Source organism: Chenopodium album, chromosome 11 (genome assembly GCF_948465745.1).
Source record: "Chenopodium album chromosome 11, dcCheAlbu1.1, whole genome shotgun sequence".
Taxonomy (NCBI): domain Eukaryota; kingdom Viridiplantae; phylum Streptophyta; class Magnoliopsida; order Caryophyllales; family Amaranthaceae; genus Chenopodium; species Chenopodium album.
Window position 1 is genome coordinate 42,656,542 of NC_137844.1, and position 13,625 is coordinate 42,670,166.

The following is a 13,625-nucleotide window of genomic DNA, read 5'->3' on the forward strand; positions in this document are numbered from 1 at the left end:
TAAGTTAAATATAAGGAAGAGAAAGAACTCTAGTTTATAAGTGAAATAATGGAGAAAGAACCCTACCACAAAAGCCGTAGCTTTTACAGAAGTTTGCGGTGGATGTGTGGTGGTTGCAGCGGTGGTGCTGTGAACGAGGGGATGGGGGTCATGGTGGTGCAGATTGGGAGAAGAGGCTAAGAGGGGTATCCTTCTTTCCTCTCCTTTCAAATTAAATAGTCAATCTAATTGCTCATAGTTGCTATTAATTGCTGTTTACTGTGCTTTTCATTCAGAGAATTTAAGATATTGTTTTAAGTTGATGATTTTTTTTTTTTTTTTTTTTTTTGGTGAAGGAGAGGGCCTAGGCCCTAAAACAAAACAAGTTAAACTAGTAAATAGAAGCAGCAAAACTAAAAGACAACGAAATAGAAAGCAAAATAAAAGGATTAAAAGCAGCAGCCTTACAGTAAAATTATAAATTATAAATTTCTCACTTATTAATTTACAACTGATACGGAAAAAATTGATTGGCAGTGAAATTGTTTGTCAATTGATATTTACCGAAAAAAAAATTTAGTAGGAATTAGTATATACGATAGATATCAAAATATGAAATGTTGTGAGCTATATATAAGTCTCAATTTATAATTCGTATATTTTATCCATGCCTTTGTTATTCATTGTTATGTGGTCGGTGAACGTTGGTGACACACTATTCCTTAAATCCAGGATCCGCCACTGGCTTCAATGATCCCCATGAGTCAAACAACCTTCCAATCTTACTAAAAATTTCAGGCATACCCTCTAACGGAACAAGCACATGGACATATGCCAATGACTATGTGCAAATTACATGCATATTAGGAGTATCAGGCCAGAAATAAAGATGGTCAAAGGGATAAGCGATAATCTAATGGATGCTCACCATCATTCTGCATTTATCACACTGCAGGAACAAGTTGTTCTCGTACTCCTATATAGAATACAACGGCATATTACCACATTGAGACAGATAATAAAAGGAGGATAGATTAAGAATTTACTGATTTAATTCCTCACCTCATCCATGTGGCACACATTGCATCTATCAAGATCTTTCCAATTAATACGAATAGGCCAATAACCATTGGGCATGTTCTGGAATCTTTCAGGCAATAATTTACGTGAAGGGAGTTTAATTGGCCCTTTTGAAAATGATAAAACCTGCCAATACCATACATTAATCATAATTCATTCAAATGTTGCATTCAAATATTAAAGAAGACAAAACCAAAATAAAAACATTTAAATACAACTAATTTCTTCAAAAAAAAAAACTTTTGACAAAAACCATAAAAGATAAGTGTGATGCAAGATATTCACATATTGCTTTGCTGTGTACAACTTCTGCAGAGTGTAATTTTAATACTACATCACCAAACTATACGATACTGTTCATCATCAAAAATGTTAAGATTAACATGCCACATTTCAAAAGCTTTGAATAAGAAATAAACCAACTGACATGATGCTAAGTAAACCGACAGAATTAATTTATACGGATCAGTAGTTACCTCATCCTTCATTGAAGCTTCATCTGAATCAACAGTTTGAACATCCATGGATACACGCATGTTCAACATGCTTTTAGGAAGTTTCTGCACATTCAAGTACCTGATAGAACAGTATGTCTGCAAGCTTAGTATGATTACTAAATGTCTCATTAAGTAGGACCAAAAGACTACATAAGGAAACTAACTAATGATAAGAAGCAAAAGGATCATCAGTAGACAAGGAGATCTTAAGTATCGGTACTTTGGTGCTATGAGAAGATCTAAACAAGACAGAGGGAACAATCACAAGCCAGTATTTTCAGCCTAAAATTTAGGTTTAATCTAAGACAGAACATTTATTTAGCTAAATCATACTTGACCTCTACCTTAAAAGAGGAAATTCAAAGAAAAAAAAATTACAACAAAATACAAGTGAACAACATTAACACACACAACCAGAGTTACTCTGTATAATCAGGCTGTATCCGAAAAGATATAATTTACAGAATTTGAAACGTAACACATAATACCAAACAGGTTTCCCACTTCATACCATCTAAAATGCAGTCAAAACACAAGTATTACCCCTAATAGGATCAAGAAAATTAATGAGTAAGCTAGATAAAGATGCAGAATACAGAGAGAACTGCAACATTATACAGCCCAATAAGGCTTCCACATAATCACATAAGAAACAAATAATGCGATCATTTACTTTTTTTAAGAGAAAAATTACATTGAAGATTTTCCATATGATTCAGATGCAGCACAACAAAAGGTCAAATATTAGACCATTGGAATTTTGCATGAAGAATAGGCAGCAGCAAGGTAATGATATTGCATTACTCTTAAGGAATACATCCACTCCCTGCAAGAGATAGTAAGCAATGATCCAAATGTCTTCCTTCTACACTAGAACTTTTAAAATGCTTCCAAACTCAATAGAGGGTTTCCAATTGAACAGAAAAGGCAATAGAGTCGAAAAAATGCTCCAGATAAGCCTATCTCAACAAAATCAAAAGAGGATTGCATGGATATGCATTTCTCAACTCTCATTGTCAAAACACAGGACTAGTTTTCTTCTACAGTCATTAGTAGTCCTACAAATGGATATCATGCAGTTTAGAACTTAGCTCATTATATGTGGAATTAGAACTTCTAAAAATAAAGCCACCTAATGAGATCACGAAGCACAATTAAACATTTTACAAAACTACTTGGGAGAAAACAGATATATGCTGACGATGCAATTTAGTATCTATTGAGGTAGTACTGTTCTTGGTAGTGAATTTACTCCACTAGCCTTGCTAAACAGATCAAAAAGACCACTGTACCCCTATATTAACAGGTATTTTCTCTATATAAATCAACGGTTACCAATTGATTTTGGTGCATCCAACACCGTAGATGTTGGCAAGAAATTTATTTTAAAACCAACTCTCTTTTTCTTTGGACCAATTTATCTTGCCACGTATTGTTTTTTTTAGACAAATTTATCTAGTCATGTATTTATTTTAAAATCAATTGTTTCTGAGTTCCAGGATTTACCATTAATACACCAAGTAATCAAGCTACAATACAGATAGGCATAACATAGTCCTACATAAATTATGCAACAACCTAATACATTTGTATCAAAAAAAAAAAACAGTCCATGTTAGCAAGGCATAGTCAGTTAATAAGGATGAACTATGTTGGTAGGAAAAAAATTTGTGGCCCTAAAGGTACAGAAGCAGATAGAGAGAAGAAGGGATTTTAATCACTACCCTTGAAATAAGAGAGAGAGAGAGAGAGAACTAGCAAAAACTTACGATTTTGCTTCTTTCAAGCTTCGAAGAAAGCGTGTGGACTTGCACTTCAAATGAAAACAAGAAAGCAGTCCTTTTACAAAGGATACTATCTGTTTCACCTGTATTCTGATTGTCAACAAGAAATTCTTAGGAACATATTAACTCAGTAACAACAAAAATTTCCTGCAAACTACAGTCTACTTCCTCCGTGTAAAAAAATTGCAACACCTTGCCCAAAAAGCTCACATAATTAGTCAAAGTGTTAGAATTTTTTAGAAACAGAGGAAGTAATCATTAGAAAAAGAGCAAAAGCCAACCTTGCAAAATCATGAGTTCCAAAGAATTGCACAGGAATTGATCTTTTTCCAGAGCTGTTGTTCAATCCTTTGCGGTCACGAACGAGTGATTCATCACTAATGACAGCAGGCCACATTGCATGACCTGAAAGAAGATAAATTAGCACAAGATAGAATTGAATAACAAGATTGCATGTTTGCACATGAAGGGTCAGCAGCAGCTGTTGTTTACTATTTCACGTAACGCTGTGCAAACTTGTGTTTTTTATAATACTGTAAGCATAAAACTGTATACACGAGATGATCTACAACAACATAATACAAAATGGTGACAGTGCAATTCAAATGCAAGCTTCTTCTCTTCAACTTCAACACAAGGTACTACCTTTTAGTCGTTGAAAATAGATCCATCAAAGATACGAAGTCCAAAAGGACATAACATAAGTCAATACAGCTCCTTACTTTCCAGTTAGCTCATACTGTTTCATATATATCTTAGTAGCTTACTCACCTGTAAGTTTTGCCCAAATTATATCCCCAGGCTCAAGGTCTCGACTTTCATCTACACTAGCAGCCAGACCCATCAACTGACTGTAATCAGGATCATCGTCAGCCGTATATTCTTTCCCTTTAAGATTTTTGTTCTGCATTTCCTCTCTTGACATATAAAATTTTATCTGTTCTTGTGATAAAATCAGCTCTTCTTCATCACCATCCTCATACTTAATCTGCAATTAAATTTGTGTACATGCATTACAGAAAGCTCCGACCAATATGAAAAACACTTCGACCAAAAAGCAAACAAATAATAGTGAAAAGAACATACATTGTGCTTTTTCGATACCGCATCATAGCCAGATACAGACCCTTTATACCAAACATCATCCAATGGCCAATAAACCTACATTAAGCACAAAATCAAGATATTTTTTTCCCATTTTCATTCAACCCTACTAATTCATCAAATCACAAAAGGAATAAAATAATCAACTTGCCTGGCATTTCAAGCCATCAAATACCATAGGATCAACACCATCAAAAGTTAACCTGGTGCATAATACAGTTCAAATCAAACTAATGTTAAAATCCTCATAAACATAAACAAACACATAAATATATTATGATCTCAAAAGCCTCAAATTAGAGAACAAACAACATACAGGAACCATTTTTTTGCCCGAGAATCATTGTTATTCTTTTGATTAGCCGAAGAATTTTGCTTCCCTTTCTTTACAGCAGATTTATTAGTATTTACATTGTATTGAAACCGCGATTCCCTCAATCTGGGGCCATTCAACCTACACAAAACACTCGAATCCACCCCTAATTTCACAAGCTCCGAATTCCCGAGTCGCCTTTTCTTATTCGGAAACCCCACAAACACATCCCCAACAAAACCCTCCTCCTCAACCGGCTCCTCTTTCACCACAATTCCCTCCCCCTCACCGTCCAATTTCTTCACCTTGGAATCACAATGCCGCAACGACGAATTCTTCTTTCCCCGGCGAGAATAAACCCGGATCACCTGCGACGAATCCGATAAGGGTTCACCCTTAACTTCCTTACTTACCCCTTCCTTCATCCCCTCCTCCTCCTCCCCTTCCTCTAACTGATGACAAATATGATCGCCCAAGCAGTCGTCAATTAGGGTTAGCTTTCGAGCTCGAACCTTCTTGGAAACGACATTGGAAGAACCACTAGCACCAACACAAGGAGAAGTAGCGGAGTAAACATGGCGAAGAGGAAGAAACCTAATTGGAGTTCCGGCGTAATGATTATCGATATCTTCAGCACACCCCAATTTCTGCGAATCTGGTAACTGTTCCTGCTGCTGCTGCTGCTGCTGTTGTTCGTGGGTTTGTTCATGGCAGTTTTCCTGCATCGAATTTTGCGACGCAGGAAACGCCATTGAAGAAGAAGAGGAGAGAGAAAATGAGGATGAAATTGTGAGTGAGAATGTTAATCTAGGGTTTGAAATTGGGGATTTGGGGGTGTTTGGAGGGATGAAGATTTGAGATTTTCGGCCTAAAAACTTCCGTTTTCCCGCCGTTTGGAGAGCGTGCGACTGAGTGAGTGAAGATGTTAAGAGAGAGAAAAAGAGAGGGTTTTGATGTTGGAGATTTTGCGGATTCTTATTTATACTCATCATAATTACGTGTGCTATGGTTTTTTTTTATATAAAAAAAAAAGAAAAAAAAACCAATATGGATTACTTCTTTTTAATTCGTCTTATCGGTTTGACTTTTACGTTATTTATTTATACTATAAATATATTTTTACTTATAAAAGCCCTATTCACTCTGCCTTAAAAATATAATATTTAGTATATAAGTTTTAAAAACAATGTGACCTTTTTTCCCTCTAGGTTTTCCTCAGGAGGGCAATTTTCTAGCGATGGCTAGGGTTCCTCGTTTTGGAGGGTGTGTTTCTTGATTCTTCAAGTTTCTTCTCGATTTTCCGAGGGGATTGTTTGATAATGGAAGATAAAGAGATAGCAGTAGTGCATCAAGAAACTGTAGTCAATGATGGGGATGAAGAAGAGGCAAAATGGGAGATAGACGGGGAAGAGGAGGAAGAAGCAAATGCCGCCCTTGGGCTTGTGGGGAGAGTATTGACCGAGAGAAATGTAAATGCCAAGGCACTGATTGAGATGATGAAGAAAATATGGAACCCTAAACATGGTATGGAGGCTAATTGCATCGACAAAAATCTCTTCTTCTTCCAGTTTCACCATTAGAAGGACAAGACTCATGTTGTTGAATCCCAACCAAGGCATTTCGATAGACGTGTGATGGTTCTTATTAGTGACATTCTTGATGAAACAAAACCGTCTGATATTCCGTTGTTTTTCACCCCTTTCTGGGTAAGGGTTTATGACTTACCTTTCAAAGGTAGGACAAATGAAAATAATGTGAGGCTCGTAGGAAATAAAATGGGATCATTCATGGAGGCTGATAATTCGGATGTGGTGGGGATTAATAAGTGTAGACACCTAAAAATGTCTTCCCAAAACCAAACCCGATGATGAACAACCTTTCACCACCATTATTGGTCGGGTTGAGTATCTAATCTTTGGAGTGCTTAATCCATATTTCTATTCAATACATTTCATAAGCCAACTCAATTCTTAGCCCATTTTCCCACACCATAACTTACTTTCCACTTTTCGTATCCACATCACTAAACCGAACTGAATTGATTTCGTAGCCCTATAATATTGATCCAAATGTAATTTTGTTGGATAGGTCTTTCAATAAGCTTTCAAACGGTATATCATAATCCCAACTCCGGTTTAAAACGAAGAAGATATGAGCAAAACACTAAACTCGGCCCAAAACCGACACCCTTTCACTAAAACGGCAATATCTTAAAATCTACAAATAATTTTGACCTGATTTTAATTGGGTTGGAAAGTAGACTTAATCATCTTTCCAAAGATGTATTATATGCCTTATTCCAAGTTACGGATCAAAAGTTATCATAGTTTTAAAAACGTGTAAAAAAACTGAAATTACCGCGCAACAGCTAAAATGCCGCATCGCGGCAAAAGCTGACGTGTCATGGTGCCTTGTACCGTGACATGTACCATGTCACGTTACAAATACCGTGACACAGTGCTTTTCCGTGTCTTTTCCGCGTCTTTTCCGCGCGTTTATGAATCTAGATGCAATTTTTGGTAGTTTGTACACTGTGACACAGTGCCACGTGCTATGCCACGGTGGACAATGCCGCATCGCGGTGTCCTTTTTCGTGTCACGGTACGCATACTGTGACACTGGTTTTTCTGTGTGCTCTCCGCGTACAACTCTTCACGCGCTTTATCAGTTTATACGTATTTAAGGCAAAACTGCGCACCGCGACACGGTAATCTGTACCGTGTCACGGCACCCTTTACTGCGATGCGGCAAACACATGCCGTGTCATGGTGCCCTAATTTAAATTAGGGTTTTTATCTCTAGGGTTTCGTGTGATCCCCTACTCGATCATTTCCTCTATAAATACGAGCCTCATTTCTGCAGTTCGGGGCACCAAAAATCATTCTCTTTCCCTACACCAAAAATCATTCTCTTCTCCCTCTTTAGCCTAAACACTAGTCTCCTTATTCTTCCATAATACTTCCCCTAAGCACTCCAAGGAGTCCATACTTGACCCGAGGTTCCGTCCTTAAACCAAGGCGTGAAAGGTACAATTAACTGAGGGTTTGGACCAAATCAACTCTATCTTTTATTTAATTTAATTATTTCAATTTGATTTATTATTTATTGAAGTTACTAACAGTTTATTCATTATGTAGCAATTCAAGGAAACGCGGAAAGCGAGTAATTAATTCACTTAATTACTCTTATTATTTTATATTGCTAGTATCATGATTAGGTTTATTTTTATTTGATTTAACTAACGAAATTATGGTTAAATTGCTTCCAATATTAATGTTTATTCTATTATATTTAATTGATCACCATATTGCATGTTTAAAGGGAACATGTAATTGAAATCACGCCTAATAAGATAATTTGGACGACCGGTTTAGGTTCCTTTTTAATCTTGTTGTTTAATCAAGTGATCACTAATATTTTAGAATTATATGTTGCATTAATATTCAACCAATTTAGCCTAATAATAGTTTGGAGCAAATTAAATCTTTGTTTGCATGCTTTTGAGATCGCAGGAGTACTTTTCACCATAAGAATCGAGTAGAGGCCAATACGGCCGAATGTGACTTCATGGCTCACTTCGTACCATCATCCCCAATCCTCCTTTCGTGGTTCCGAACCATATGGAGTTACTAATCTCATGGATTATGAATGGGGTGTAACTTTCACGGGTCAATCGTTGTTGCCTATCGTTGTCCCTTATTCATGGTAGCCTTAAATGATCCGTGAACAGTTTACAAGTTCCTTAAAAACTTTTTAGCGGCTCCCTACTTTCCTTGTCCCTAATCGTTGTCCTTAATCGTATATGTCAATTCCCACTTCCTATGAGTGCCAAGCATATTCACCAGATGCTTAACGTAGGCGTGCTTCGAACGACGCCTAAAATAAATCTTTAAGGCTGAGAGTGTTGATTGATGTTCGAAAGCCTTTGAAGAAAGTGGTTGAGTTGAAGATGAGAGGAGGGGAGAAAGAAGTGTTCAAATTAGCTTATGAGAAACTGCCCTTATTTTGTTATGTTTGTGGGAAATTAGGGCACGGAGAAAAGGATTGTGATGATGTAGTGAAAAACAACCCAAATGCGAAACCGTTTACTAAGCAACTCAGAGCTTCTCCATGGAAGGCGAATAAGGGAGACATATCAGGAGATGATGAGTCTGGAAAGTGTGTGCGAAGATTATTTGTTACAAAGAAGTCGAAGATGTATAAGGGGAAGGATAAAGAGGTGGTGGGCAAGGTTGCTCAACATTTTGAAACTGTCTCTATACAGGAAGATAGGGGTGAGAATGTGCATGGAAAAGAGTCAGGGAATGTTTAGCATAATGCCTCAAAATATAACCAATTGCAGCAGCATACAATAACTTCAGTGTTAAATGATAATACCATCATTTACAAGTCCTCAATTGCCGCTTCCTTTGTTGTTTTCATTGGGAGTAAATGATGGTGAAAAGAAGAAACGCATATTGAAATTAGGGAAAAATACTGGGAGGGCAGTACAAAAAAATGTGAGGGGGAAAGGATGGAAAAAAGAAAGAGAAAGGAGTCATGGGTTGGGGGGAACCAGGGGGAAGGGGAGAATGGGGGGGAGAAGAGAAGCAGGTTGATAGTGGGAGTTAAAGGTGTGCATGAAAATCAGAAAGTAGCGGAGGTGGATCACATGCCACCCCGCGAACAACAATGAAAATCTTGAGTTGGAACTGTCAAGGGATTGGAAACCCTCGTACATTTAGTGCTTTCTGGGAGTGGTGTTGGAGCGATATGCCAAACATGTGTTCCTTATGGAAACAAAGATTGATTCGAAAAAATTAAAAGTCGTTCGGAATAAATGTGGGTTTACTGAAGGGGTGTGTGTTAGTAGTAATGGTCTCTCAGGAGGAATGGGTTTTTGGTGGCGGGACCTAAATGTGAAGGTTGTGGCTTAATCTAATCATCATTTTATTGCTGACATTCTTGATGGAAATAATGCGATGTTATGGAGGGCGATTGGGGTGTACGTTTGGCCGGAGAAAGAAAACAAATACAAAACTTGGAGTCTCTTGAAATCGATTAGAAGGGATTCTACTTGCCCGGTGGTATTTTTTGGCGATTGTTATTAGATTATTAGTGATCGAGAGTAGAATGGTGGGGTTCCGAGAAGGGAGAGATGTATGGATGAATTTCGTGAAGCTATGGAAATGATGTTGGTGCGTGACTTGGGCTATAGAGGAAGCATCTACACTTGGCAGCAAGGTCTTTCAGTAGATATTATTATTCGTGAAAGGCTTGATAGATTTATTGCGTGTGACAATTGGTGCTCGTTGTTTCCTTGGCATGAGGTTAAACATTACCCGATCAATGTTAATAGGTCCGATCATGCACCTACTATTCTTCAAGCTGGGCTGAGAGAAGAGAATAGAAGGAAGAAGCGCATTTTTAGGTTTAAAGCTCTTTGGTTGTCTAAACCGGAATGTGAAAAGGTTATTAGGGATGCTTGGAGTGGTTGTGATCATGAGCCGGCTCATGTTAAGGTGGCTATTTGTGCTAGTGAGTTGAGTAAATGGGCTGTTAAAACCTTTGGTGTAGTTAAGAAGAAAATTGAATCTGCTGAAGAGAGATTGAGGGTGGTACAACAAGGTATGATGGATCATAATGCTTTGGAACAATGTAGGACAATTGTGAATGAGCTTGATGAGTTGCACATGCTCGAAGAGTCTTATTGGTATGCCCGGGCTAGAACAAATGAGTTGCGTGATGGCGATCGTAATACCTCTTATTTTCATCACAAGGCAAGCCATCGTAGGAAACGTAATACTACTGATGGGCTTGAAAATGTGACTATTGAATGGATTGATGAGTCTAAGGGGATTGAAAAAATCGTGGTCGACTATTTTAAAAAGTTCACTTCCGAGGGTCCAACTGGTTTTGATGAAGCTTTATGTGGTGTGGAGCAGATTGTGTCTGAACATATGAATACCGAGTTGAGGAAAGAACCAACTATGGAGGAAATTAAGGCAACTTTCTTTGATATGCATCTGAATAAAGCACCCGGAGTTGATGGTATGCACGCTCTTTTTTATCAGAAATTTTGGCATATAATTGGTAATGATATATGTGCTTTTGTTTTGAACTCGAGAAGGGAGATGTTGGCATTTTAAAGATTAGTAAGACTTGCATTATTCTTATTCCGAAAACGGATTCCCCCCGAAAAATTACAGAATTTCGTCCAATAAGTCTATGCAATGTGATTTACAAGATCATATCTAAAATTCTTGCTAATCAAATGAAACCGACGTTGAAGCAAATTATCTCACCCTTTCAAAGTGCTTTTGTTCCAGGTCGGTTAATTACAGATAATGCTCTTGTAGCTTTTGGGGTGTTTTATGCAATGAAAAGGAGAGGGAAGGGAAGGAATGGTACGATGGCCTTGAAGTTAGATATGATGAAAGCTTGCGACCGTGTTGAATGGAGTTTTTTAGAGCGGATCATGTATAAGCTTAGGTTTGTGATGATTGGATTCAAAGAATCATGTCTTGCATTTCAAGTGTGTCGTTCTTAGTGAAGGTAAATGGTGAGATTGTGGGTAATATTGTTCTTCAACGTGGCTTGAGACAAGGGGACTCAATATCCCCTTACCTCTTTCTCTTGGTGGCAGAGGCGTTCTCATGTTTGATTTCAAAAGCTGGCAGGGAGAAGAAGCTACATGGTGCAAAAGTTTGTAATGGTGCTCCTCGTATTTCCCATCTATTTTTTGCGGACAATAACATCTTGTTTGCGAGAGCCACCGTGCAAGAATGTGAGGAGATTGCAAGTATTCTTGGCATTTATGAGCGAGCTTCGGGACAAAAAATAAATTTCAGCAAGTGTGAGGTTACTTTTAGCAAAATTGTTCCAATGGAGAGAAAGGCGGTTATTTGTGACACTCTTGGGATTAAGGAGATGGATAGACATGAGAATACCTTGGACTTCTAACGACTATTGGCAAGTCGAAGAAAGCTACATTTGCGGGTCTTAAGGACAGAATTTGAAAAAAGCTTCAAGGTTGGAAGGAAAAACTTCTTTCTAAGCCAAGGAAGAAAGTGCTGATCAAGGCAGTTACCCAAGCTATTCCGACTTACCTCATGAGCGTTTTGAAAATTCCCGATGGCCTCCTAGATGAGATTCATTCTATTCTAGCTCGGTTTTGGTGGGGTAATGGTAAATTGGTAATGAAAACAAGATGCATTGGAAAAGTTGGGATTCACTTTATCTTCCTAAGTCTACGGGTAGGATGAGTTTCCGAAATTTGAAGGTTTTCAACCAAGCGTTACTTGCTAAGCAATGTTGGAGACTCATGAATGATGGTGATACTCTGCTTCAACTGGTTTTTAAAGCGAAATACTTTAAGCATTGTGAGTTCCTGGATGCAAGGCGTGGTTTTGATCTGAGCTTCACGTGGCGTAGTATTTGGGGGGCGAAAGCTTTGTTGATGGAAGGTCTGAAATGGAGGGTGGGTGATGGTAGTAGGATTCGAGTTTGGGAAGATATGTGGCTGTTGAATGGTGCCTCAAATGGCATATTAGTGCCTCCCTCCAATGGTTTACATGACCCTAACCTTTTGGTTTCTGATTTATTAGTGGAGGGGGCTGCTAGGTGGGATCCGAATGCTATTGCCTTACACTACAGAACTGAAGATGTTAATTAAGCACATCCTTGCAATCCCTTTGATGTTTTCCATAGTTGCTGACAGAAGATTTTGGTGGCCTTAGCTTGCTTAACTGGTGTCTTCTCTATAAAATCTGCTTATTGGTTGGGAGTGCTTAGGGTAAGGGATTCTCACACTGCTGTTGATGAACAAACATGGAAGATGGCCTGGCACATTCCTGGTCCTCCAAAGATGCAACATTTTCTCTAGAGAGCTTGTCATAACTCTCTTGGTGTTAATGATGTGCAACGTGCAAGACATATAAGAGAGGATGGTGTTTGTATGTTGTGTGGTTGTGATCAAGAAACTATTATCCACGCCCTTTTTGATTACTCGCTCTTTTCTCAGATTTGGAGCTCTAGCCCTTTTGCTGATATGCTTATTGAAGCCCCTGTTACTTCTTTTAGTGACACATTTAAATGGATTGCAGGGCAGTTATCAAAAGAGGACTTCTCTCTTTTTGCAACATTGGTCTAGGTTGCCTGGACTAGCAGAAATAAGGCTATTCATGAGCCTAACTCTCATGATGTAAGGTTAATTGCTGCGGGTTTTGCAAAGTATGTAGCTGATTATAAAACGTATGCTGCGAGAGTGTTTGGTGGGGGTTGTTATGCTATTCAGTCAGCAGCAGGGTGGGTGAAACCTCCCTTAGGTGTTGTGAAAGTTAATACAGATGTTAGATTTTTAGGCAGAAGGGAGGTTGGTCTTGGGGTGGTGATTAGAGACTCTTGTGGGAAGATTCTTGCTACTGTTGTGAGGAGGAAAATGGGTCAGTGGGATTCTACTGTCGCTGAAGCTGTGACAGGTTAAAGTCGTATCACCTAATCAAAAGTAATTCCTAAAACCACTACCTAATAATAGATAGGGAAGTAGGGTCGAATCCACAGGGAAACGAGTCTTTCTATTCCTAATTAATTATTATAATCTAAATTATTAAGTAACCAAAAGTTGTTATTTAAAGGAACTATACTACGAAGAATATGAGTAGGGAGAAATCAAATGATAAAAGACCTAGGGCATAGGTTCACCAATAAATAATATTCCAGGGTAAAACATAACAATCAATCATCAATACATCAATTAATCAGATCATAAAGGGCTTTCGCTACGTATTACAATCACAGAGTTAATTTACCAATATTAAATCTCATCTCTCGAATCTCGACCTAACCATTTATAAATTAGTCTACCTATTGAAACTAAGCCCAAACATC

General features: G+C 38.0%; 2 protein-coding genes across 5 annotated transcripts in view; one reads left to right on the top strand and one right to left on the bottom strand.

Annotated features, from left to right (window-relative positions):
* LOC145567584 (histone-lysine N-methyltransferase ATX2-like) overlaps positions 1 to 5,702 on the bottom strand; it is a 31,433-nt gene extending 25,731 nt beyond the window's left edge. For all 4 annotated transcript variants that reach the window (XR_014095707.1, XR_014095706.1, XR_014095705.1 and 1 more), the window contains exons 1-9: positions 4,761 to 5,702; positions 4,596 to 4,647; positions 4,427 to 4,501; positions 4,112 to 4,328; positions 3,622 to 3,745; positions 3,326 to 3,430; positions 1,536 to 1,635; positions 1,042 to 1,185; positions 908 to 955 (exon numbers count right to left, since the gene is read on the bottom strand). Coding sequence is in view for 1 of the 4 variants with exons in the window: in XM_081626894.1 (XP_081483020.1) it covers positions 908 to 955; positions 1,042 to 1,185; positions 1,536 to 1,635; positions 3,326 to 3,430; positions 3,622 to 3,745; positions 4,112 to 4,328; positions 4,427 to 4,501; positions 4,596 to 4,647; positions 4,761 to 5,509 (1,614 nt within the window). In the remaining 3 variants the exon portion in view is untranslated. The remainder of the gene's footprint in view (positions 1 to 907; positions 956 to 1,041; positions 1,186 to 1,535; positions 1,636 to 3,325; positions 3,431 to 3,621; positions 3,746 to 4,111; positions 4,329 to 4,426; positions 4,502 to 4,595; positions 4,648 to 4,760) is intronic.
* A 4,196-nt stretch (positions 5,703 to 9,898) lies between these two features.
* Positions 9,899 to 10,885, top strand: LOC145566636 (uncharacterized). Its single transcript, XM_081625992.1, has one exon. It carries the CDS (start codon positions 9,899 to 9,901, stop codon positions 10,883 to 10,885), a length of 987 nt encoding a protein of 328 aa, XP_081482118.1.
* Positions 10,886 to 13,625: the final 2,740 nt, after the last annotated feature.

Excerpts from the sequence above, each read along its gene's own strand:
- LOC145566636 (XM_081625992.1), top strand. The coding sequence starts at position 9,899 with ATGGATGAATTTCGTGAAGCTATGGAAATGATGTTGGTGCGTGACTTG.